Here is a 25,492-nt window from a genome sequence, read left to right on the forward strand (position 1 = left end):
CACTGCCCTGCACCCCCAGGGCGGCTCCATTAAACTCTGACCACTAGGCCACTCTCCCCTGCACCCAAGGGCTACTCTGTTGACTCTGGCCGCTGGGCCGTGCTGCCCTGACCCTAGCCGCATAGACCGTCACAATGTTATTTTTCAAAGATAAATTAGCTTTGAGACAGCATCCAAAATCGTAAACTAAAGTTCACATTTTCATTTTTACCAGGCAATATACTTACTTGGTTTTTTCCCCAAAATGGCACTCAAATCTGCATATTTTGGATGTCAGGCAAGCACTGGCCTTCTGTCTATATAGGACCAGTACTTTCAGGCTGTCTTCTTGGCTTTTTGTTTCATATGATAGCAGAATGAGAGGTCAGGCAGTTTTAGCACAGACAGTTTCCAAATGGATTAATCCCTGTATTGCAGTGGCATGCAGGGTAGCAAATGCCCCTCCCTCCCAAAGACTATCGGCCCATTCAACAAGAGCTCAAGCAACCTTGGTAGTTTTTCTAAGCGACATCCCCATACTATACACTTGTAGAGCTGCTATTTGGTCTTCCGTGCATACATTCGCTCATCATTATGCCATGACAACAGCTTCAGGATGTGATTCAAACTTTGGGAAAGCAATATTGAGTCACTGTTTAAATATACTTGGAGCCCCACCTCCTGACAGTACTGTTTTTGAGTCACCTGAGGGGAGTACACATGTAACCACTCAAAGAAGAAAATCTGATTACTTACCTGTACTGTAACCATTGTTCTTCAAAATATGATTGTACACATATTCCACAAGCCTCCGTCCATTCCCTTTGCATTGAGTTTCGAGCCACAATAGTTCAGTACAAAGGAATTGATGGAGGATGTGGCGGTGCTGCCCGCATATAGCTGTAGGAGCGGCCATGAGGAGGCATAGGGCACGTGTGCTGCACCAACAGATACTGCTGCAGAAAACTCCCTGGCTGCAGCACACTGGGCATGCATCACCTGAGTGGAATACACATTTGCACCCGCATCTCAAAGAACAACGATTACAATACAGGTAGGTAAAGGTTTCTTCCCTTTTATGCAATATCATTTTTGTGTTGTTCTAATTTAGGCTATTTTCTCACTGTATTATCCACCAAAGAAAAATATTTAATATGAAACAGAGTTTTTATCCAAATGTAATTAATCAAAACCGTTCTTCGCTATAAATATAAGATGTGTTCTACTTTGACTTGCCAGAGCATTCCATAAAAAAATGATTTAGTATGGTAGCAAAACTGTCAATAAAACTGGAAAATAGTTCCCCAGTTCGGAAATAAAGGTCTCGGCTTCATTCCAATATGTCTACATATAAAGACCTCAGTATGTACTTCACATTGAATGACTGTTATCCTGTCACAAGATTCAGTTCCACTGACATTCTGCTACAGTTACATCTATAATCAAAGTAAGGACTTTGGTATCTCTCACTGCTAATGACACAATCCTTGCTATACTTGGTCCTCATCCCTGGTAGATGCTCCTTCAACCAACTTCTACAGCAGCCTGGCTTTCCCACAACTAGCTTGCTCCTTGGCTTTCCCTAGAAAGAGAGGGAACTCTACTCTCACTCCTCACTCTCTCAAGCAGCTCCTTCACTCACTCTCCTCCTTTTTCATCAGTAGCCCACTATCCTGTGTTGAAGGGGGTGAGCCCATTACAAACAATGGCTCCCGCTCTATTCCAGAGGAAGAGAGGACACACCCACAATCACTGGAGAAGAACATTAAAATTCATTTTATATATTTATGTATTCCATGAGCCTCCATCCGTTCCCTCTGCATTGAGTTTTGAGCCACCATAGTTCAATACAAAGGAATTGATGGAGGATGTGACGGCGCTGCCCTCATATAGCCGTAGGAGGCATATATATGTGTGTGTGCGTGCACGCGCGCGTGTCTGGTTTGAAATAGGGTCTGTGTTGAAGTGAAGGAACAGAGTTGGGGAATATCTTTCCCTGGGATTGTTTAAAATACTTGACATAATCTGGTACTTTGCAGAGTTAAAAAAATATTATTGTTCAGAATTAATTATTTTTATGAATGCTGGAGATTTTTAGTTATCTCTGGCAAGGATGATAGAGCTGTATCCAAGGCACAGCTCCATTAGATTCATGGAGTCACCCCATTTCTTCCTTCAATTTGATGGTAAAAGAGTTCCCAAAAGCCCCCAAGAGTACCATCCAGCACATCACTAAGTTATTCTCATCTCTTAATTACCAGCCTCGTTGGTTCATAACCCATTAGGACAAGACTTTCAACAAAAGTTCTTTTTGAACATTGTTCTGTAGTGTCGATTTGCAATAGACCAGATTTTGCCTCCCTAGACACACATGCTTTGGAGGGGACTTTTTTCAGGTCAGTGTGAGATAAGGAGAATCAGGGACCCTGCAGAACTCCTAAACTCTACATTGCAGGAAAGATGGTATTTAATTACACTCACAGTTTATACAGTCTCTTAATTAAATGTATATACGTAAAATATCACATTGCATATTCCAAAAGCAATCTTAACTCTTCCATTATATACCCTTCCACAATCCATCTTTCAGAGAGAGACATACTATACCATCCGCAACTTCAGAATTTTTAAAAATTGAGACATAAGTCATCAAGAAGCCATACGGTTCCAGTGCATAGGTTAGATGGGCATCCAAAAATACAATAAACATTATTCAGACCATACATTTAACTTAGAAATTGTTGTTGTCAATAATAGCCACACCTTTTTTGCTCAGTCTTTATAAAAAGGTCAAAGTCAATATAATCCAAAAAGAGAAGAAAAATTCCTACTGTCAAATATGCAGTCTAACATTAAAACTAACGAGCACTTCCAGTAAATAAAGATCATTCCAGATGAAACAAATTAGTATGAGTCAGTGCCCTTCTTATTTGGGTGGAGGGAAAATAACTGAGTAATGAGCAAATCTGCTCCAGCCATAGATAACGTTCTAGTTTCTCAGTACTCCAAATTATTAACTTTTAATTAAAGCATTTATACAGACTCTCAGTAATATGTAACAATATAATGGTGTTTCAGAGTAGCAGCCATGTTAGTCTGTATCCGCAAAAAGAACAGGAGTACTTGTTGGCACCTTAGAGACTAACAAATTTATTAGAGCATAAGCTTTCATGAGCTACAGCCCACTTCATCGGATGCATAGACTGGAACATATAGTAAGAAGAAATATATATACATACAGATAAGTTGGAAGTTGCCATACAAACTGTGAGAGGCTAATTAGTTAAGATGAGCTATTATCAGCAGGAGAAAAAAACTTTTGTAGTGATAATCAAGATGGCCCATTTAAACAGTTGACAAGAAGGTGTGAGGATACTTAACATGGGGAAGTAGATTCAATATGTGTAATGACCCAGCCACTCCCAGTCTCTATTCAAACCCAAGTTAATGGCATCTAGTTTGTATAGTAATTCAAGCTCAGCAGTTTCTCATTGGAGTCTGTTTCTGAAGCTTTTCTGTTGCAAAATTGCCACCCTTAAGTCTTTTACTGAGTGGCCAGAGAGGTTGACGTGTTCTCCTACCGGTTTTTGAATGTTATGATTCCTGATGTCAGATTTGTGTCCATGTATTCTTTTGCGTAGAGACTGTCTGGTTTGGCCAATGTACATGGCAGAGGGGCATTGCTGGCACATGATGGCATATATCACATTGGTAGATGTGTAGCACATCATCAAAGATTTACAACCTATCCTGAAAAATGATCCCTCACTCTCACAGGTCTTGGGAGATAGACCAGTCCTCGCTTACAGACAGCCCCCCAACCTGAAGCAAATACTCGCCAACAACCACACACCACACAACAAAAACACTAACCCAGGAACCTATCCTTGCAAGAAAGCCCGATGCCAACTCTGTCCACATCTTTATTCAAGTGACACCATCATAGGACCTAATCACATTAGCCACGCCATCAGGGGCTCATTCACCTGCACATCTACCAATGTGATATATGCCATCATGTGCCAGCATTACCCCTCTGCCATTGTACATTGGCCAAACCGGACAGTCTCTGCGCAATGGTGTATTGCCAAGTGCACACAAAAAGGTCTTTCCAACTTGGGAAGGAAGCAAGGAAACTTGTCAACAGAGATGGCAGTTTAATAGTATAATTAAGGCTACGATTTTGTCACAGAAGTTGTGGAAATCACAGATTCTGTGACTTCCAGAGACCTTTGTGACTTCAGCCCGCAGGGGTCGGGAGCTCTGAGCCGCCCTGGGTGCCCCGCACCACCACAGGCTGAGCTCCCCATTTTGTCCCGGATATTTTTTGTAAAAGTCAGGGACAGGTCACGAGCTTCCATGAATTTTTCTTTATTGCTCATGACCTGTCCCTCACTTTTGTTAAAAATATCAGTGACAAAATCTTAGCCTTAATTATAATTATTCAGTAAGACCTTTTTCACTTCTCTCTAATCCTTGTCCTTGCCTTGAGCAGCGTCTTAGATAACGTTAATTACTCTGGACGCTGATGTCTGATCCGCACATAGATGTAGATAAAACAAACATACATATACACACTTTCTCATCAAAAGAGGCTTTAAGATTTGCCATATAGAAAAATGAGACTTTATCATCTTTATCCACCAAATTCTCAAAGAGCATCAAAGTCCCTTCTTTTGGCCTGCATGGCTGATCTCAGATCTTACTCCCATTTGATTTCTGCTCTTTTTATACTACCTGCAGCAAGCAGAATTCCATCTTGCTCTCTCACATCAGACAGAGTTGTGATTATGATGCTTCTCTCTTTTTAATGAAGTTTTATGGGCTTTCCTCATGGGAATGCAGTAGTTATTTTCAAATAGATCTTTATTTAGATTAAAAAATCTTACAGATTTTCCAGAAGATAAAGTAGGTCTGAATCACCTTCCTCTAAAACTGCCTAGACTGCTTACATTTCTAGATCTTATTTGATTTTCTAAGTATGGGCTGCAGCCATTCTGCCTTTCACTAATTTTGTAACTGCTTCTGTTGTTCAGTCACAGTATTTAGTTAATGAGATTTGCAGTCCCAAGTTCTACACTTTTTCTTCTTTTTTCCATCTTTGCTCCCAGTTTAGTAAGTACAGAAGAAATTCTTTCAATTTTATTTTTCATAGAGGGCCTGGCAGTGCAGAGAATATCTTGTCTGGACTTAACCCACTGTTAGCATTCCTTTCTCAGAAAAATCCTCTGGCTGAATGTCAGCGGGTTCAGCTGACTAGATGTTAACAAGTCCTAGGCTCAAAGAAATCCTGATGATCATTTTTATTTTTACTTTTATTGGGCATTTTAACTCTCAAGATTCAGTCGTATGAAGTCTTTTTATAGATTTATTTACTTAACTGTTTTTCAGTGAAAGAAATAAAAAATAACATCTTCCACTGATTAAGCAGGAGCTCTCCCTGCTTAGGTCTTGCCCCCATTTAGAATTTTTATTAAATCATTAACTACAAATGATCTTGATATAGATTCTACGGACATGCTGATTCCCTTTTTAACCTTCTGGTACTAGTTAAGATCATCTTCCCTTTCCTGTCATTCTTCCCCTCCCCTCACCCTCCCCGCTCCCCCCACTGTGAATGCTTCCTGGCTCTCCCTTCCCCTACTCATGATGTTCAGACTCCTTATGATCAATTTCAAGGTCCTGCATAACTTCCTTCCTTACTTATCGCTACTTGTTTCTTATGTCGTCCTCCCACATTCATGCTGCTCCACCAATGAAACCAGCTCCATCCCACCTTATCTCTATATCTGCCACAGCTACCACCACACTTTCTTTTTGGCCTCTAGTGAATGGAATGCCATTCCTGAACTGGTCTGTAAAGCCACTGTACTCTCTTCATTTCAGTTTCCCCTAAAAACCCACTTCTTAAGAAACTAGTTAAATCATCTACTTTTCTATGTCCCTTACTCTTCTCCTGTGTGAATTGCTCATCTTTGTGGAGGGAGATAATTGAATGCTGGGAGGAGAAGGTAAAAGGATACTGGAACTGAAGCTGGGAAAGACAAATTGGTTGAGTTGTGGAGGAAGGATGTGGGGAATTAACTGTGATTAACTTAAAAAAGACAGCAGCAGCAGCAAACAAACAGGTGACTAATAAGTGCTTATGATTGCCCTAATCTCTTTACTTGCATGCTGCCTTACTTCCCCCTTTCTTCATCTCCTTGTCCTTTTAGAGTGTGTTCTTTCTAAGCTGGGGCTGCCTTCCTCTGTGGTACACATTTTGGATGCTACTGCAGTATGAGTAAAAATACCTGTATGTAGATTTTTCTTAGTTATTTTAATCAAATTGAGGCTCATAAAGTTTCAGTAGGTATCTTTATAAGATGCAATTTTACTTGAATGTAACTTTTTTCTCTTTTAACTCATTTTTATCTTTTGTTTAATGTTGAAGGCTGCAGCGATTAGCAAAAGATCTTCTAAAGCAGTTCCAAGTACAGGATAGCAGTTCATTGGCAAACAACAAGGTTTCTGCTCTGGACAGGACTTTAGGAGAGATTTCTCGTATTCTGGAAAAGGAGGTATTATTTATTACCTAATTCATAATTAACCCATGGAATGCACAGCTTAGTTGGAATCAAGAAAGCATTCAACATGTATGTACATGAATATAGGAGTTATAAACGTTCCTACTTCAGGGTGTTGCATGTGTAACAAAAGGGAGTTAGGAAGAAAGCTTCCATATGAGCTAGCTGTTACATAATTGACCATTCTGAAGATTCCAGCCCCTTCCCCGGATGCATCTGATACTGACCATTGTCAGAGAGAGAATACCAAAATAGATGGACTTCTGGTATATATGGTATTTCTTATGTTCTTAGGTAGCTTTCATGTGAGAAATTTTCTTTTTTGCTCTTTATTAAAAAAAAATTAATATAACAGAAGTTACAACAAACGAAAACATGACTTTATAGAAAAACTAATCAGATTTTTTTTTTTTTTTTTTACTGCTTAAACAGATTTTTCCAATAAAACCTGAGATGCAGTGAGTGCATTTCTCCCCTTTTCTTAATTTTGTGAAAATCCCCGCCCTTTTTTAACAGATAAATTAAAGACCACCACTGAATACGTGATACATATGTACAGTGATTTTCTCTGGTTATTAGATGAAGATGAATATTGGTTTTAGTTTTGGATAGCAACAGGATTACATAAGCTTTCTGTGGTTTATCAGTAACTTTAGACATGTGTATGCTGTTACCACAAGTAAACGAAGTTTAAACAGATGGATTTGACATGGATTTTTTCCAGTTGCCTTTCCTGATATTTTAGAATACTGCCAGATTTAAGTAGGGAGCCAGCTGCAAGTCTTATGAACCTGAATAAGTAATTTCATATCTGCCAAAATATATAAGTTGATGGAAGTTAGAGAAGCAAAATTTTCTGTGACCCATGTCACAAAGTGTAATGTTATGTTATATTAAATTGTGGCAAATATTCCTTCACTTCAAGTTCATTCAGATTTCACAAATGCTCAAATAACAATATTTAAGTCCTGTAGAAGTCCTCCACTCTGTGTTTGTGCATACCAACCATGACAATTATGGCAGTCACACATATAGACTAAGGAAAGACTGTGGCCTAAATTCTTAGATATACCTGTTATCCTTCGAATGCAACTGAGGGGGCTGCAAAATAGCCAGCCATGACTCTTTGATTGTGAGGCCAGTTCTGCACTGGCTATAACCCCAACATAGGGTAGAGCAGCCTTGGCTCTGGTGCTGTTTGAGGTATTAGAATTCTACTGCTGGCAGGCTATTGCTCCCTTTTGTGCCCTCACTCTGCCCCCCACAGCTGCGCCAGCTTGCAGCTCATTTGCATCAGGAGAATCCTTAGCTAGGAAAATTCAGCAGCTCTCTGGCTTATTTACATTGCCAGACTGGCACAGAAGGTTCCAAATAAATGAGAAAATCTAGCCTTGTAAATCTTTTGTTCCCTTAACCTGTATATATTTCAAATGGCCATGAAGCTTTCAGATTCACTGATGGACTTGTGTTTTTACTTTTTTAGCACAGAAATTCTCAAACTCACAACATTCAGTTTAGAGTAGTTAGTATCTTTTAAGCCTCTCTCATTTTCCTCCCTCTTGCCCATTTTTGAAAAGCAATTAATACAATTATTACATCGCCATAAGAATGGTTGCCATTTTTGTTTCCTTTCCCATCATGTTAGAAGGTTAAAATGACATCATGCTGCCTATATTACAAAGTATAGCGGGTCACAGAGCTCAGAGACAGACTGCTTGGGTAAACGGTACTGAGTGATGGTTTTCAGCAAAAAGGAAAAAAACATTTATGTTGTTATTGCTGTCAAAGTGAAATTGAAGTATCGTTTATATTGCTACTGATATTCGCAAGCTAAGAAGGAAGTATCCCATTTCTTATTAGAAATGTTACAAAGAACTAAAGTTTGAAGAGTTCTCTTTAGTTTGCTTTTTTTTCTTTGTACTTGAAGTGAAAATTTTCACTGGTTGAAATAGTACATTCCACAGTTAAATAATTTGCCTGTATCTTCTTTTAGAGCCTATACAAAATATACTAAAATCCATAAGTGTCTTTCTATTGATATCAGTGGGCTTTGGATCAGGCACTTGGAGAACATGGGCCAGTTCTCCTCTCCCTTGCATCATGTGTACTCCTTTACACCTCTGCAAAATGAGTGCAGAGTAAAATACTGTCATCAGCACCTTGCACAGGTGTAGATAAACGTACAGTGTGTGCAAAGCAGTGAAGTATCAGACCTGATATGTTGGGTTGGTTTTTTTGGAAAGGGTGAGGTGTTCCTCTTCTGCTGGCAAGCCTTTTATGTTTCCCCTGTGTTTTACTGCATGCTATACATGGCACATTGCAATGAAAGTCACCATTCTACAGCATAAGTAATGGCACTTACGTGAGCCACATTTTGTCTTTACACCTTCTGCAAATCCATTGAAGACAATGGGCATGATTCTTATTTACATTGTCCACTTTACACAACTCTGGCAGTGTAAAAGTTCCTTAAAAGGATGGAAATGCCCCATATAATATCCACAGTGCAGAGAGCTCTCCTGGCTGGTATAAAACTAGTAGAGGGACTCTACAGTTGTCCTGGCCCCAGGCCCAAAGGTATAGGGGTTCGGTCAGGGTGTCAAGGGGGACGTGGCTGAAATTCCATGTACTGTGGTTATTTTCTGATTTCCAGAGCCTGTAAGAGGCCATGGGAAGCAGAAAGTAAGTTGGAGCAGCCTTCAGGTTACTCCAACTTACACTAGGGACCAGGAAAGCTCCTGAATGACTCCAGAATACAGGAGCACAAAGGTGACTTAAATTTACCTTTAATTCCTCTTCATTCCTGTCCCAGCCGCAGGACTGGAGTAACTGAGAATCAGACCCATTGGGGTTTCCTGGACTATATGACAGGAAAGAATTTAGCCCATTATTTCCATTATTATGCTGGTACTAGGTATCTTAGGAAGTCCTGTGTCAGCTTTGTGATGGTACATTGTTTCATGACTGTTATAGGTTGAAAGAGAGACAAGGTGGGTGAGGTAATATCTTTTATTGGACCAACTTCTGTTGGTAAGAAAGAGATGCTTTCAAGGTTACACGGAGATCTTCTTCAGATCTACAGCAATGCTGCATAGTACAGGTTGAAATGCATTTTCATTTATTTAATAGCTACAGTAGAATCAATCCTTTGATCGAGGGTTTTTGTAGCATGGAAATGGCAATACAGTCTGTATTCACATAAGTGATTACTCAAAAATAGAAGACCGTAGGCCAAATTCTGCTCTCAGCTACATTGGGGTGAATAACTTCGGTGGGAATTTGAGGTATTCAGCAGCTCTCAAGGTCAGGCTGTTATTCAATAAGTTCCAAAAGTGGACATCATTAGTGCAATTAACAGTACATTCTTCCATTAACTTATGGTGTAAGGGAGAAAAAAAGAATTCTTTAAACAATCAATATAACTTTTATAACTCAAAAGCTTATTTTGTTCCGATCCAATAGTATATTAGATGAACCACAGTTTTAGCAATTCTAGTTTAATTATTGTATAAAAGAAATTGAACTCTTCTGATCTAAGAAGAAATTGAATTCTTCTGATAAAAGGCAAGCAAGCATATATTACATATCTGTGTTTTAGAGTGCTCCATTCAAACCAGTGCTGCATATATATTTACCAGGATAACATAGTTTATCTTTGCTCTTTTAGCATTGGTGCCAGTCAGATAATGGAATAGTAGCTATAGTTGTTTTCAAGAAATATTGCAAACATACGCTTTAAATTATGTTTTGAAAATGAAGCCATTGCTCAAGTCAAAATTTGGTTTGTTTTCTATATTTCGCCCTTATCATACTTAATGATCTACACCAGGGGTTCTCAAACTGGGGGTTGGGACCCCTCATAGGGTCGTTAGGTTATTATATGGGATGTCGCGAGCTGTCAGCCTCCACCCCAAACCCCGTTTTGCATCCAGCATTTATAATGGTGTTAAATATATAAAAAAGTGTTTTTAATTTATAAGGGGGGTCGCAGTCAGAGGCTTGCTATGTGAAAGGGGTCACCAGTACAAAAGTTTTAGAACCACTGATCTACACTGTAATTATAGAACTGTAAAGAGGATGAAGTCTTTCTCTTACCACTGCTAATTTTTCTGTATTGCAATAAATTAAATAATAAGAAAAATCAAAAATAAATGTGCATGAATTTTCCTCTGATCAGTGTCTCAAACAGATTCATTGTGAGTCATTTCACTACAATTGATACCTTATAGCAATTATATATTTCTTATTTTACACAACTATTTATATTAGTGGTAGAGCATGAAACCAATTTGAGGAAAACAAATTAGCAGTTTATTTAAATATATTTGCTTATAAAAGAGTAATATTCAGTAGATGATGATTTCACTGAAAGTGCATATTTTATAATACATATATGTGTGTGTGTTAAGTTTGTAATAGGATAGGATTCTATTTTCTTACATATGCATATGGGGTGTATATGACCATGTCTATTAATGATGGTTAGCTGTGTGAAATCCATTAATTTCACACAAATTTATGCAGATATATTGGCAAATATACACCTTAGGTGGGAGGAAAAAATCACACACAGGACCTAGCAATATAAAATGTGGGCAGTGTTCCATGCTGTGTTGAGGAAAGTTGCTACTTAAGGTCCAAATCATGACCAAGCTTACTTGGTGATACAAAGCAGTAAGGGCTAGCTCAACAGAGGAACTTAGGCATTGCAATGCTCAGCATTGCCACACCTAACTGAGGTGCCTAGAAAGTCAGTGGGAATCACAAAGCTTGAGTTAGGCACTCAGACTCCATGTATAGTGAATGGAGGGAGATAGGCACCTAAGAATGGGTTACACAAAAGTTGGCACACTAGGTGGCTTCCCACTAAGATAGCCAGTGGTGGCAAGGGAGCTTTGATTCTGCTCCCTCTCTCTCCAGTCAGCAGCATAGTATAAGCCAAGACAGTTTACTCCCTCCCGAGAGGAAACAGGGAAACCAGGACCCTTCCTGGGCTACTGCAGAGACTCAGAGCAGATCATGTAATCATTAGCCCGAAATGTCAAAGTTCATGGTGAGAATCTGCCAAGCACACATCCCAAAGAAAATATTGACAAAGTATTGTTACAGTGAAAACATAATGATCATACATACTGCTATTTAAAGAAATATCAAATGATATATAATATGTCCTAAGAAATTTCTCCTAGAATATTATCTTAAAAGTTGAATTATTTTGTATGAAGTATGAGTACAGTTCTAATAAATACATTCATAATAAATTGACTGTTAACCATTTGCATCACCGAGCCTGACAGTGAAAACAAGTGGTAATATTTTGAAGAGTACAAAGAAAATGTAATATAAAAATAGGCTATAGAATTTACATTATTTTGTTCAGAAGGAGCTTGCATGTTTTGTAGAATACAACCGTATACACATAATATACAGCATAAAGATATTAAGAAAACCCTTGGGTACCATTAATGGGATTTGTACAGAGTAGAACATTTCTGCGGGTTCCATAATTCTTATTCTTAAAACATGGTCTTTAAACTACTTAAAATAAAAAGTGAGTTCCAGTGTAAGTATGTCAGCATCACTGAAATATGTGTGATCACGTCATTGTTCTAATAATAAAAACAAATAATCATGGTACAAAAAACCCAGCTCACTTCCCCACAGCTTGCATATCTTCTTTCAGATGTAATCATCTAGACGTGGAACTGCTGTTTAATAATCTGGGGATTGGGAGAATCCAGGCAATGATTGCTGTTTGTATAATTTGTCATTTACAAATTATACTCTAACTCCTGATTATTCTCTTCTGTACTCGGGTGAATATTATTATTACTAATTCAGTCTTTAGATATATTTTTACCTTGGCTGTTTAAAGAAAGGAACAGTTTTCATTTTGCTTTATATTTTTTAATTGCAGAAAAGATAAGATTTAAAAACTTTTAACTAGGGAGAAATTGGAAAGTTTCATACCCTATAGCTTAAGAAAATAATATTTCCTTTTGTGCAAAACTAAGAACATAGAGTAACGTTCTGTGTTCCATCCAAACACTTCTAAATTTATTCCAGTCAGACTTACTGAACCCTATATGTGAGAGTATTATGCATAGCCCTAGTAGTTAAGAGTAGCTGGGAAGTGATGCTTTTAAAAATCCGTGAGAAGAAATGAGTGGTGTTGAGATTTGGACCTTACATAATAAATTTTTTAAAAATTGTTGGGACACTTGAGATCTCAGCTACCCTACCAGCGGTAGTAACTTCAGATGGCAAAGAAGTGAATTCCAAAAGCTAATGACTAATTCAATTTCTGTAAATGAGTGGTGTTTTTAAAATATTGATTCTGCTGTTCTCTGGCAGCAGCTCTCTCTCTGCTGTTGCTGGAATTGGAGAGAGTGCACGTCCAGCAGCGTCGTCATAATACTGATTTTTCCTGAGTGGAGAACTAGCCGCCAGCTGCATGTTTTTGCTGTAGCGCAGAGCCTGATGGCAATACGCCAGCTCCTGTGTATCTTGTTATTAAAACAATCCTTTAAAATTATACAAATATACCAGATTGCAGTATACTTGCTGCCTCAGTGGATCGGATGACATATGGAGCCTTTCAGCAGTCAGGCACTGGTTGAAACTGGGCTCCATGTCAGTAGTAACTATCAGAATGCTGTTTCAGTGGCCTTTGTGAAAAAGTTGATGGATGCAGTTCTGTTTTGTCCACATACGCAAAAGCCACAGCCACCACAATTGGCCATAATTGCCCCCCCATATAGATAGCTGTTTTTAATTTTATAGCCTCTTTATTTATTTATTTATTTATTTATTTTGCATTCATAGACAATACCAAGCCAACCAGTTTAGGTTAGTGCATGAGGAGAATCATTATGGCAGTGTGAAAACAAAGGAAAATCTGTCAGTAATGTAAATGTAGTGAAAATAGCACTTTTCTTCCTGTGGCTATATTAGCAGCAGCATATCAGAGTAATGGCATTTACTGACGCAGATTTTTCTCAACTCATGGTATGAAATACCTTGTCTGCTTGATAAGTTGCAGTTGTGCATATAGGAATAACATTTGCTCCCTTTACCCCAAATAAGCAGGGTTTGTACAATGAACTCTGTGTTTGTGTGTGAGAGAGAGAGATGGGGAGGGATTGTGCATTTGGTAGTGTCAAAACAACTGTTTACATTTGATGAAGTAGCCGCATTTCCTCATAGATGCAGACCTTGCTACCATTATTCATGCCACCTCTAGATTGGACTAGTGTAACGTGCTCTACATGAAGCTAGTGTAGATTACAAAGGCCTGCTTGCTAGTGGATCATCTCGCCATGACCATACAATACCAGTGCTCAGCGATCTGCACTTGCTGCCTATTGGCTTCCTCACAGGGCTTTTGTGATTTTTTTCATTCCCCAGGGAAAACCTACAAAAGCTCTATGTAAAGAAACACAGAAAACATATTATGTAATTTACTTCCTAAGCATATGTATTCCTGATACACAACAGATCACGCATACATTGTCCAAAATGAAAAGCTTGCATTTTTGAAAATAAAATTTAAAAAACACAATAATTGAATCTTCAGTCGATAGCTAATTAGGCCCTACCACTCTTTTATATCTGTCTTTTGATACCAGTAGACGTTTACGAATGCATTTGTTGTTTCCGCACCAAGCATATTGCATAGTTAGGTACAAACCAATCTGAACATCCTGAAAACATGCTAGAATGATGCAGAGTTGGCTGAACAGATGGCAGGTCTTTTAAAAATTGATAAAATCCTAAATTCAGCTGTCCTCTGTGACTTTATTTCCACAATTTCCACATTTTGATGCAACAAACTATAGTACAGCCTCTTTCACAAACTTAGATTTGGGATAAAAATCTGAATCTTCAATTTTAAATTCAAAAAGAGAGGGAAGGAACTCAAGATTTTTATCAATTACAGTCTTCTGTTTTTGTCTCAACAATTCGTTTTTTGGAGGGAGGAGGGGGATCTCTCATGTTGACCAAGTGATGAAAAGGTTCTGTAGCTTCTCCTAATAATTTTTTTTTAATTTATCCTTGTGTATTTCAGTTCTTAGTTAATTAGATCAAGCCAGATTTTTGTTGAGACTGTAATAATAGTATAATCTGTCAAATTCCTGTGAAACCTCCCTCAATTACGTTTGCCATTTTAGTATCTCTGTAGAATTCCTTGTTTTGTAAAATGTCTGCTCTGTTTTGATCAAAGTACTTCTCATATTCATTGCAAATTTCAATATACTTACAGTAGTTGGATGCAAATGTAGAGAAACAGTTTTCCTGAGAGTTCTAAGTGTTATTGACAAGAGAGGACAATAATCCTCCTTTTTTTTTTAGGCAGCCAACTATGAAGCAGATAATTGGTGCAAAAGAATTTTTGAACTTCCACTCCTCCAGAATGGAGGTGATGTTAAAGAGATACTGAAAGTCCATAGGGACAAATTATTTAGGGACTTATATTATCATCACAGTTGCATATCAGTGAGGATGATGCCTCTGAATGTGTCCTACTTGCAGGATCATCACCTGACTGCATTATATTTATTATCTGCTTTTACATTTACTACAGTTACAATAAGAAACAGCCACCTAAAACCAATCTGCACTACCACTTAAGTTGATCTAACTTATATCACTCAGCAGTGTGAAAAAGTCACCTACCTGAGCGACGCAAGTTACAGTGATCTAAGCACTGTCCACATCGGCGCTATGTCGACAGGAGACGCTGTCCTGCTTCCATTTCTTGCAGTGATGGAGTAATTATGCTGAAGGGAGAGTGCTCTCCTGTCGGCTTAGAGCGTCTTCACAGAGGTGCTACAGAGGTGCAGCTGCGCTGATGTAGCGCTTCTAGTGTTGACCTGCCCCTAGTGAATTCGACACTGTGCATAACTAAAAACTGGAAAAATAAGATGAGCAAACCAGCTTTATATAAAATCTTATCAGTTATCCTGCTACCTTTCAGAAATAGCTACATTCTAAGGGCAGGTCTTCACTACCTGCCAGATCAGTGGGTAGTGATCAATCTATCGGGGATCGATTTACCATGTCTCGTCTAGATCCGATAAATCAATCCCCAGACGTGCTCCCCGTCAACTCCAGAACTCCAGCTCACAAGAGGCGGAAGCGGAGTTGGCGGGGGAGCAGCAGCGGTCGACTCGCGGCCGTCCTCACAGCCAGGTAAGTCGACCTAAGATACGCCGACTTCAGCTACGCTATTTGCGTAGCTGAAGTTGCGTATCTTAGGTCGACACCCTCCCCCCCCCCGCTGTAGCATAGACCAGGGCTTAGAAACCAAGCGCCCTCCCAGTTTACACTCCACCTACTTCAGTATCCATTCATCCACTCCCCAAAATCCACTGATATTTGATTTTACCTACTATCCACAACCCCTCTCTCCAGTCATCAATATCTCCTCGTGCGCCCCTTCCCCTCTAATGCCAAGGCAGTTCTGTAATTTTATTGTTGTTTCTTAATAGGCCCAGCAAGAACCTTGATATTCACATCATTTCACTTTTAACTTTTTAGAATGGTGTTCTTTCACAGGTTGAAATTAGAGCCTACTGTTTATAATATTAAAAAATTTAAATTATGTTCTTCTGTGACTACTTCAGATATAGAAGTTCAAAAAATGAAAAAAATCTTCAAAAGATTACTGGGGTTTTTCCTCTCAGAAAAATGGGTTTTTCACAGCAGGAGTTAAGGCGTTAGGGTTGATTTTTAAAGTCCTAATTAGTTTCAGTCCTGCCTGCCAGAGAGATTGCATTTCTTCCGGTGCAATAGTGATGTATATAAGATCAGCAGAAGCCCTTGAACTGGAACCTATTTCGGAGGAGGCTGTGGCAGAACATTCACCAAGAGTGCCCCTTGACTTCAGAATTCACTCCCTAACCTGCTCTGAAACAGCACAAATGTGTTGACTTTTCAGGGCATGCTTCAAAGCTCATCTTTTTTGAATAGGCCTTTTGGGAAAGGTTGAAAATGTGTGATGTGGGGATTTTGTGGAGGAATCTAAGTGATGGGGAGATTTTGTTATGCAATGTGTTTTTTTGCTGACTAGTTTAATGTATGGGGGGAGGCTTTTCTGTTTTCATTGTTATGGACAGTTTTTATTCTATTAATTGATGGCATGGTGTCTAGAACCATAGGCTTTTTTTATATTGTTTAAATCAAAATAAAGTAATAAGCATAAATTCTTCCACAGAATCCTATGTCCTATTACACAGTTTTCTACTCCCTCTGGACAATATTGTTCAAGAGATCTTCCAGCAATAGAATGCACTGTATATGCTCTCCCACCAATCCTTAGAAAATATCACTTGTGAGAGACAGTTTTCTTTCTGTTTCACATCTGTAGACACAGAGAAAAAAAAAACTAAGTGTCTCACTTTGCTGTACAGCATGCAGACTGCAGGCCAGCTGCTGCCCAGTATAATCAACACAGAGCAAAAATTATATCATATCTTCTTATTAGGGTCATGTTTATCTAAATAGTGAAGATTGACTGTGATACACAAACATTTTTAAATCACCCCTTCCTCCTAGTATTTTACTGTTTACTTTGAACTGTTTAATAAGTTTAGTAGTTTTCTTGAAACAATTTATGCCATGTTATCAGTTTCAAATTTTTATCACAAGAAAAATCCATTTACTGTCACTTCCTTTCAAACTGTAGGAGTCTGATCATTGTCTTACAAATATGAAAAATTCCACAATATTTTTGTGTGTTAGTCAGGTGCTTAGTACTATGCGGCCTTTGGATGCTCTTGCATAATAATAACCAGTAATTGTTATTGCATACAACCTCTCATCTTTAGGAGTTTCCTGAAAATGTTCTTTAAAAAGACACATGAAGTACAATTAAACATTGATTATTAACTCTGTATAACACTTTGTTGCTAGTAGGCTCTACAGTGGGGAAAGGGGAAAGGAAAGATAAATTTAGTGTAGTTAATAGGCAGGGCCTCATTTTTTTCTTTTTCCAGGCATTACCCTGCCACCAGTGAAGTCTCATTATTTCTGAGTGTCCTAATCAATAGGGTCATGAAAGATTGATTTTGGTAGCTGTCAGTGTGTTTATGACACAGATCATATATAGTCATTTATAGAAGTAGGTTGTAATTCTCTTGTTAACTTGTGAGTCAAGAAATCAGCGGACACATCTTGCATGTCAGTGGGTGGTGAAAAGAATCTTGATGGTGTCAGTCATTGACTGAGAGGAGGAGACTGACACTGTTAATTGAATTTCCCCAGGGAGCATAAAAATATACCATGATGTAGGGGGAGGAGTGAGGGAGTGGGAACCACACAAGCTGTCAGTGTGTGTGAGCTGGTTACATTGATTTACCTCTGCTAATGGCCTGGGTTGGATAAAAAATTGCCCTAAGGGAGGACAGAGTTCACTACAATAGCTCCTTGCCACTTACTAAAAGTCTTTCAGACTTACAAGTAGCGACATAAAAAAATAGTAAAATAAAATAGTTCTCACATAGCCCTTTAAAGGCATAGTATAAACAGTTTTCATGCTGAATGTTTCTTCTCCTAGCAGTTCATATTGATTGAAAGAATATATGTTCAAGGGAATCAATGCTATATTTCAACCTGAGTATCGAACAGGTAGCTTTTTAAATGCTTATTCTTCACTTTAAAAAGTAACAATGAGGGCAAAAATATTCTTATATAATCTCACCAGTGAAATAAAGGGTTTTTTAACACCAATTAAATAAAACTTTCAGCTGCTCTTATTTTAGGTAATAAATAAAATGCAAGAATCGTTCACTGATTTTTATAATACTCTGTCTAAATATCATTACACCATTTAAATTTTTTCTTACTTTCTTTTGTATTAAATTCTATCACATTTTAAACCATATCCAGTACAATATTTATAAACCACTATGAGGTAAAGACATTCACTGAAGCAAAAATAGATATACATCGTTCTTTCAGCTGCAGTAAAAAGTGGATCCGCTTGCACCAAAACAATGTGACTTTTGCAGCATGTTAATATGAAGTTAATTTGTATGATGGAGAGCTTCTGAATAGACAGAAAGGTACATTAAATTTATGTGAAATCTCAGTACTCTACTAAAAAAAAAAATGTATATGTGTGTATGCCTTCTCCAGCTATGAATCACAAAAGTAAAGCCTAAACTTAAAGGGTGGTAAAGAATAAACTTATGACTTATAAAGTTCTTACTGGATATAACCAGAATTGACAGCTGCCTCGTTATGCTAGATATTTTCAGTGGTCTTCTGTGCTGCTTTCTGTAAATAACATCAAACAAAACTCAAAATTCTAAAAATCGCTGTATATTCCTAACATTTCAGCCCAAAGTTTCATCCAGTGAAAAACAGCTTCGAGAGTAAAGTTACCAGTCACTACATCAGGGGTTTTCAAACTGGGGGTCAGGACCCCTTAGGGGATCACGAGGTTATTACATGGGGGGTCGTGAGCTATCAGCCTTCACCCCAAACCCCACTTTGCAGCCAACATTTATAATGGTGTTAAATATATAAAAAAGTGTTTTTAATTTATAAGGGGAGTCACACTCAGAGGCTTGCTATTTGAAAGGGGTCACCAATACAAAAGTTTGAGAACTACTGCACTACATAAACAAACTGTAACTATCAGACTATTATAGAACATAGTATTCTCGGAAGACAGTTCACAATTTTTATGCATATTCACATCCTGACTGGCAGAAGCTCTGGGAAAAAAATATATAAGCATCAGTCTCTCTCTTTCTCTCTCTCTCTCTCTGTGCGTATATATGTGTGTGTGTGTGTGTGTGTGTGTGTGTGTGCATATAAACATAAAAGAAAAAACACAGTAATTGACACAATAACGGCAATAACCAATAAGGCTGGCTTGAGGTTCTGTGCAGCCCCCAGTAAACAGTAATATGTGGCCACTCACACCCTCCACAAGATCTTGGAAACTATATCAAGCTTAAGCTCTCCTTCTATTGAGGGCACCCTGAAATAATCAGTTTAGCTGATGCCAAAGAATAAATTCCAAAGCCCACTGAGATGTAATTGATGTCTGAGACCCCTTAGACTAAAATGTCTCTTTCGTCACACAACTTCTTATTTTAATTTAATCTGTTTAGCTGTTATGGGCCTGATCCTAGATGTCTCCCATCGAAGACAGTAGGAATTTTGAGTGTGCAAGAAATCCAGAATGAGGCCATACGTTTAAATTAAGCTGTCTTAGACACAAGAATTATCTTAGTTAAAAGTACACTTTCAGAATTGTATTGTGATGCACTTTGAGAAAAAAAAATTGTATTTCATTTGGTAACTGACATTTGCAAGTAGACCTGGCACCTCTCAGACCATATTGCTCACCTTGTGCTCGTATTGGCCTATGCCTGCTTCATTGCAGCACCACATGGGAAGAGGTATGCAACCCCTTTGTGACCTTGACTAAACACCTAAGCCATTACCCCTTCTCCTGCTTCCATCTCCTTGAAGTTCAGAAAATAATTTTTTTTCTGTCCAAGGTACCCAGCATTGGTATCCGCAGTTTAACATTCACCGCACACAAATTTTTAAATTATCAAAGATCCCTGCAAAGTTGATTTGGCATTTCTTAAATAGAGAAAATGACAAAATGAAATAGTAATTAACTTCATCTAGACTGAGGCAACAAGAGCACCACTAGACAGACACAATTATTGTTTTACAAAGTATGGAAATATTACCTACAGCCCAGACTAACTGTTTCTAAGCCTAAAGGCTGATAGAACTTCTGTCTACTTGTCAGCTTAAAGTTTCAGCATATCTCTGAAAGTCTGTTGTGCCATGTCTCAGCAAGCTTTGTGTACTTCCTTCTTAACTCCATTCTTCTTTAGGCTTGTACAAAAAATTCCGTGTAGACAAATTTAACTGTATTGATTTAGAAAGCAATATAGTTAAATCAGTGTAACCCACTAATGTGTCCACAGTTATACACCACAGAATAAAAGTGCTTATATACCCAGAGCCGGCACAAGGCATAAGCAGACTAAGCAATTGCTTAGGGCCCCGAGCAGGTCAAGCGGGCCCCCTATTCGCTTTTTATTATGTGGGGGGGCAAAAATATTCCTGTTTAGGGCTCCGAATTGGCTAGCACTGCCTCTGTACTGCATATATAAGAACAGTTTATTTCACTACATTACCAGAAGTAGGCTATACCAGTAAAGGCACTTTATACTACTGTAGCTCGATCCACACTAGGGATGAAGTTACTAGATCAGTTTTTAAATCAGTATAGTTAAATCTATGCAAAAATTGTTTGCATCTTACTTTTTTCTGATTTAAAATAAAACATCTATCCAGATTCAGTACATTCTTGTGGAGGGACTTTGTGATCCTTGGTATCCCTGCACAGAACTGACATGTTTTTTTTCCTATAGACTAATCACGGTTAATTTTTGATATAACAAAGGCGTTTCTCATATGGCTTGAGATGAGATGGATTGTATGTTTGTTTGTTTGTTTCTGTTTAATGCGATTTACAAGAATACTGAATTGCATAGGAAAGTTTTGCCCGTTCCACCAAAAGCATTTATCTAAGGAAAGGTGACTAACAGGTGGCTCAGATAAAATCTTATTAGAATCATTTGACCTGAATTTCAGTAGCGTTGAGTACGCAGAACTCTATTGAAAGCACCTAAGACTACATCAAGTAGGTGTTTTTGAAAATCTTACCTGGAGGGTGCTGTTTTCAGTTGAAATCAAGAATAGCTAAAATGTCTGAGGTGAGAGCATGGATCAAATATGGGATTATTTTACATGCAGATTCAAAATATATTTGTCCTGAAGCTGATTGTTTATTTCATATCACGATTTAACAGAAATGAAGATTATAGAACTTCAATTGCCTGAAGGGTAAAGAAATGTTTAGTGTAGGGCTACATTCTGATACGTGTGGCACATTGCTGTAACATCTTAGGGAAAACAATCTAATGTGCCACATACGCTATATGCACTGATTTTTTTTCCTACTGCCGTGGAGATATTTTCTTACTGTGTGTTTGCACGTTGCCTAACACTATGGGGCCCTGACGTCAGTTGACGTTTCTAGGGATTACCAAAATACTACTATTAAATAATAATTATACATATAGTTCCATATTAAAGTTGATATTAAAACTTGAGGATGATATAACCACTTAGTCCATATTTATTTCTTCTTTGTACATCATTAATAAGAACTGCATCAAAAAATTCCAGTTACCTATTTTTCAATTACCCTACTAAACTTAAGAAGAAAATAATTTTGTACTGTTTAATGTCTTTCTCCATATAGGAAACAGATTTCAGAGAAGAAGAAATATTCCCTTAGTAATGTTTATTTTTTTCAATTTCAGAACTATTTGAATCTGTATATTAAGTGCCTACCCTTTTCACTTTTACACTACTACCTTTCAAGACTGATGCACATTTATGACCTCTAAAAAGTACTCCCCCAGTGGCAACTAATGATTTATATAGTGTCAAACAGCATTTTTATTTTCTTGATTTTTAGATAAATTTGCAGCCCATTGCTGCACCAGTCATGATGTCAGTTATTTACATTCCAGTCAAATGTTTGTCGTAACTTTCAAATACAGGGGGACTGTAGACAGACGGTGTTTATCACATTGCAGAGACTGTCAGAAATGGTTGGCCTCAACAGTACAGCGTCAGATCCAGTATTTACATTTTAATCTACAAACTGTCAGGCCTGTTCTGCATAGTGACCAGTTCTAGTGTGACGATTAATAGAACAGTTTCTAGTGGGTTCACCAGGTTGCCTACTTATAAATTTCACTGAAAACTTGCTTTCTGTTGACATGGACCCAGCCACAGAGGTGACAAGAAACAAAAAGCAATAGTGTAAAATTAAAAACTGATGAGATACTCATTCATTAAATTAATCTGTGGCAAAAGTAAGGTACAGAACAAAACTAGCATTAAATGGAATAAATCTTTTTAGTATATATTAGACTTTAATCCATTTGTAGTGCTTAGAATTAATGTTTCTAAAGAGCTTGAAGAGACAAACATTATATACTATAACTGTTACAAGAGTAGAAGAGAGTACTATTGGGAATTAGTCACATTTGGCTCTGGTGGTTCAAAGAGGCTGTAAAGCTGGGATAAACATCCTGTGTTGGGATTCCCATAGCAGAGGACTGTTGAAATGGCAAGGAACTCCTATACCAACTCTGACAACTGTCTCCCAGCCCCAACACACCGTTCCAGAGGGCATGGCCAGAGGGATGCACTCTGGTGATCCACACCTGCCAGAATGGCTGCTTGGAACCTTGGTCTGCCAGATATACCTAAGTTACACCAGAGGCCAGACTAGTCCCCAGTTGGCTCTAGGATCAGAGAACTAAAAGTGACAGAAAGCCCTCTTCTCCACCATCTCCCCTCTTCTGTCTTGCACTGAACACAGCTCATCCAAGACAGAAGATCTGTCCCCTGGTGTTTGTGGCTCTGAAACCATCAAAGAGAAGATTGTATAGGACATCCCCCAAAGGTGCAATGGTATTAGCTACTGAAGCTAATGCATAACTTTTTCAGAAGTGCAGAGAAGCCACTTTTCAAGATGGTCGAATTCACAACGTCCTGAATTAAATTCTGGTTCACCTTACAAAATTATTTTATTTGACCTTTGCCTGAGGGTGAGGGCAACAGATGGGTTTGTTGAGGGGGGTCAAGAATGGAATACTTTTTCCCCATTCAATAGCAGAGCAACTGTGCAGCCAAGCCACAGTCACTAGCCAATGAGATGTGATAGCATCTAATGGCCCCAACCCCATCCCCACATGTGATTTGTCTAGTGTGTGAGTTATTAACCTGGGGGTTGCAATCCTCAAAAAAATGACAACCACATCAGCAGATCACAACCAGCCTTCCCTTCCCATGTTGTTAAATGAGAGGGGTCCTCAGCAGGGTCCCAATATGGAAAAGATTGATAACTATTGGTCTAGTGGATTTGCCCAGGTCACAGACACACTGGCCATACCACGCCCATTCCCCGATCCCACCTTCCAACTGTCACAAAGAATGCTCCACTCCATGCCATGCTTGGACCTGAAAAGCCTCCTTTGTTTCCCAGCCTCCCTAAGCAGCACAGCCATACTGAATATTGGACCGTTGGCAACTGCACAATAAAGCCAGAAGGATTTACCCTCTGAGTTTGTATATGTGCATACATATGTATGTGTGCTGGAGGTTCCTGAACCATTCGCCACCTCTCCCCTCCATACCTATACAGCATCCCATCACAGTCTGTCCCATAATGTACAGCCATACCTATTAGAATCAGGATTTCAGAGTACTGGAGCTGATGGCACCTGAGATCTCTAATGTGTATACAGTGTTTGTTAGTAAACCTCTGCCTAAAGAGTGCAGGTTACAAGATTGATTTAGCAAAAAGCTGTTAGAGATGGCACAAAGACATGGAAATGTATGCTAATAACAGTTAGCTGAGCTATTATATTTTACTGTGCCATTATTTCTCTTTCTCTACCTGACTACAATTTAAAAAACATGATATAGTCATGTAAAAGTTCAATAGAAAAGCAAAATCCAATAGGTATCTTTGTGATAGAGCAGAGGTTCTCAAACTTCATTGCACCGTGACCCACTTCTGACAACAAAAATTACTACATAACACCAGGAGTGGGGACTGAAGCCTGAGCCCCACCACCCGAGACGGGGTGACCAAAGCCAAAGCCTAAGGGTGTCAGCCCCAGACAGGTGGCCTGTAACCTGAGCCCTGCTGCCCAGGGCAGAAGGCCTCAGGCTTTGGCTTTGGCCCTAGGCCCCAGCAAGTCTAAGCCAACCCTGGTGACCCCATTAAAACAGGGTTGTGACCCACTTTGGGGTCCCGACCCACAGTTTGAAAACCGCTGTGATAGATAATCATTCTCATGCTTTATATCCTTGAAATTTTGATTCTCTGCTGTAGCCTGGGTTGGGGGCAGGGGAATTGTTTTTGTTTTGCTTCATTTTTAAATCTCTCATTTCTCCACTAGAGGACAGTACTAGCAGAAACACTGCACAAATATTGTACTTTGAATCCTTAAAAGTGATAGAACTGCTGCTCACAAACATAAAATTTTGTTTTCAAAGGGAAAAATGCATACACGTCATTTTCATTCACTTAACGTTGATTATAATTATGATAATTTTAAATAAATTATTTAATTCTGAGAAGGTATTTTGTTTTTAAAATTAAGCCTGATACATTTAAAACAGAAATTATTGTGTAAATGATTATATATTAAAATACTGTTGTGTTTTTATATTTGACACAGGCGCCAATCCTGGTTAGCTTTATGCACATGACTTTATGCACTCTTATTGACTTCAGTGGGAATAGTCACATGCATAAGTCTTTGTAGCATAAGGGCTATTCTTTGTGCTAAACTGCAAATGTACTTAAAAGTTACACAGATATTTTCCTATTGAGGTATCTGCATTGGTGTATATATCCTTTTTGATACACAGGACATATATACACGTAATTACACAGACCAGGATCCTGCCATGTACTAAACTTTATGCACTGTAGTACACTAACCTTTATGCACTTCAGTGTTTGGATTGAAGTCAATGGGATGACCTGCATGCATGAAGTTAAGCATGCATAGTCAAGGGTCTGTGTCATGCAAGCTGAAAAAAAAAAAAAAAAAAAAAAAGTGTGGTGGATAGCCAGAAAGACATGCGTGATTGTTATGCTCGAGACATTTGTCAGGTGGCAAAATGTTTAGAAGATAATGTTTAGATGGATGTTTTGGGGGGTTTATTTTTTGCTATTTTGATATATCATATCTATAGATGCTACTTTGTGCTTCATGTTAACCAGAAATCTTTGTGATGCACTTCAAATAGCTGCTCTAAGTTTCATGAGTTTCCTAGTTTTAATGAAAACTAACAATATATCCATACCT

The 25,492-nt window shown here is 38.4% G+C and overlaps 1 protein-coding gene across 4 annotated transcripts in view; it reads left to right on the plus strand.

Annotated features, from left to right (window-relative positions):
• Window positions 1-25,492, plus strand: part of SCAPER (S-phase cyclin A associated protein in the ER) — a 358,776-nt gene that overhangs the window by 212,293 nt on the left and 120,991 nt on the right. For all 4 annotated transcript variants that reach the window (XM_074966056.1, XM_074966057.1, XM_074966059.1 and 1 more), the window contains exon 24: window positions 6,413-6,539. In XM_074966056.1, the coding sequence (XP_074822157.1) occupies window positions 6,413-6,539 (127 nt within the window). The remainder of the gene's footprint in view (window positions 1-6,412; window positions 6,540-25,492) is intronic.

Source organism: Natator depressus, chromosome 10 (assembly GCF_965152275.1).
Source record: "Natator depressus isolate rNatDep1 chromosome 10, rNatDep2.hap1, whole genome shotgun sequence".
Lineage (NCBI taxonomy): Eukaryota > Metazoa > Chordata > Testudines > Cheloniidae > Natator > Natator depressus.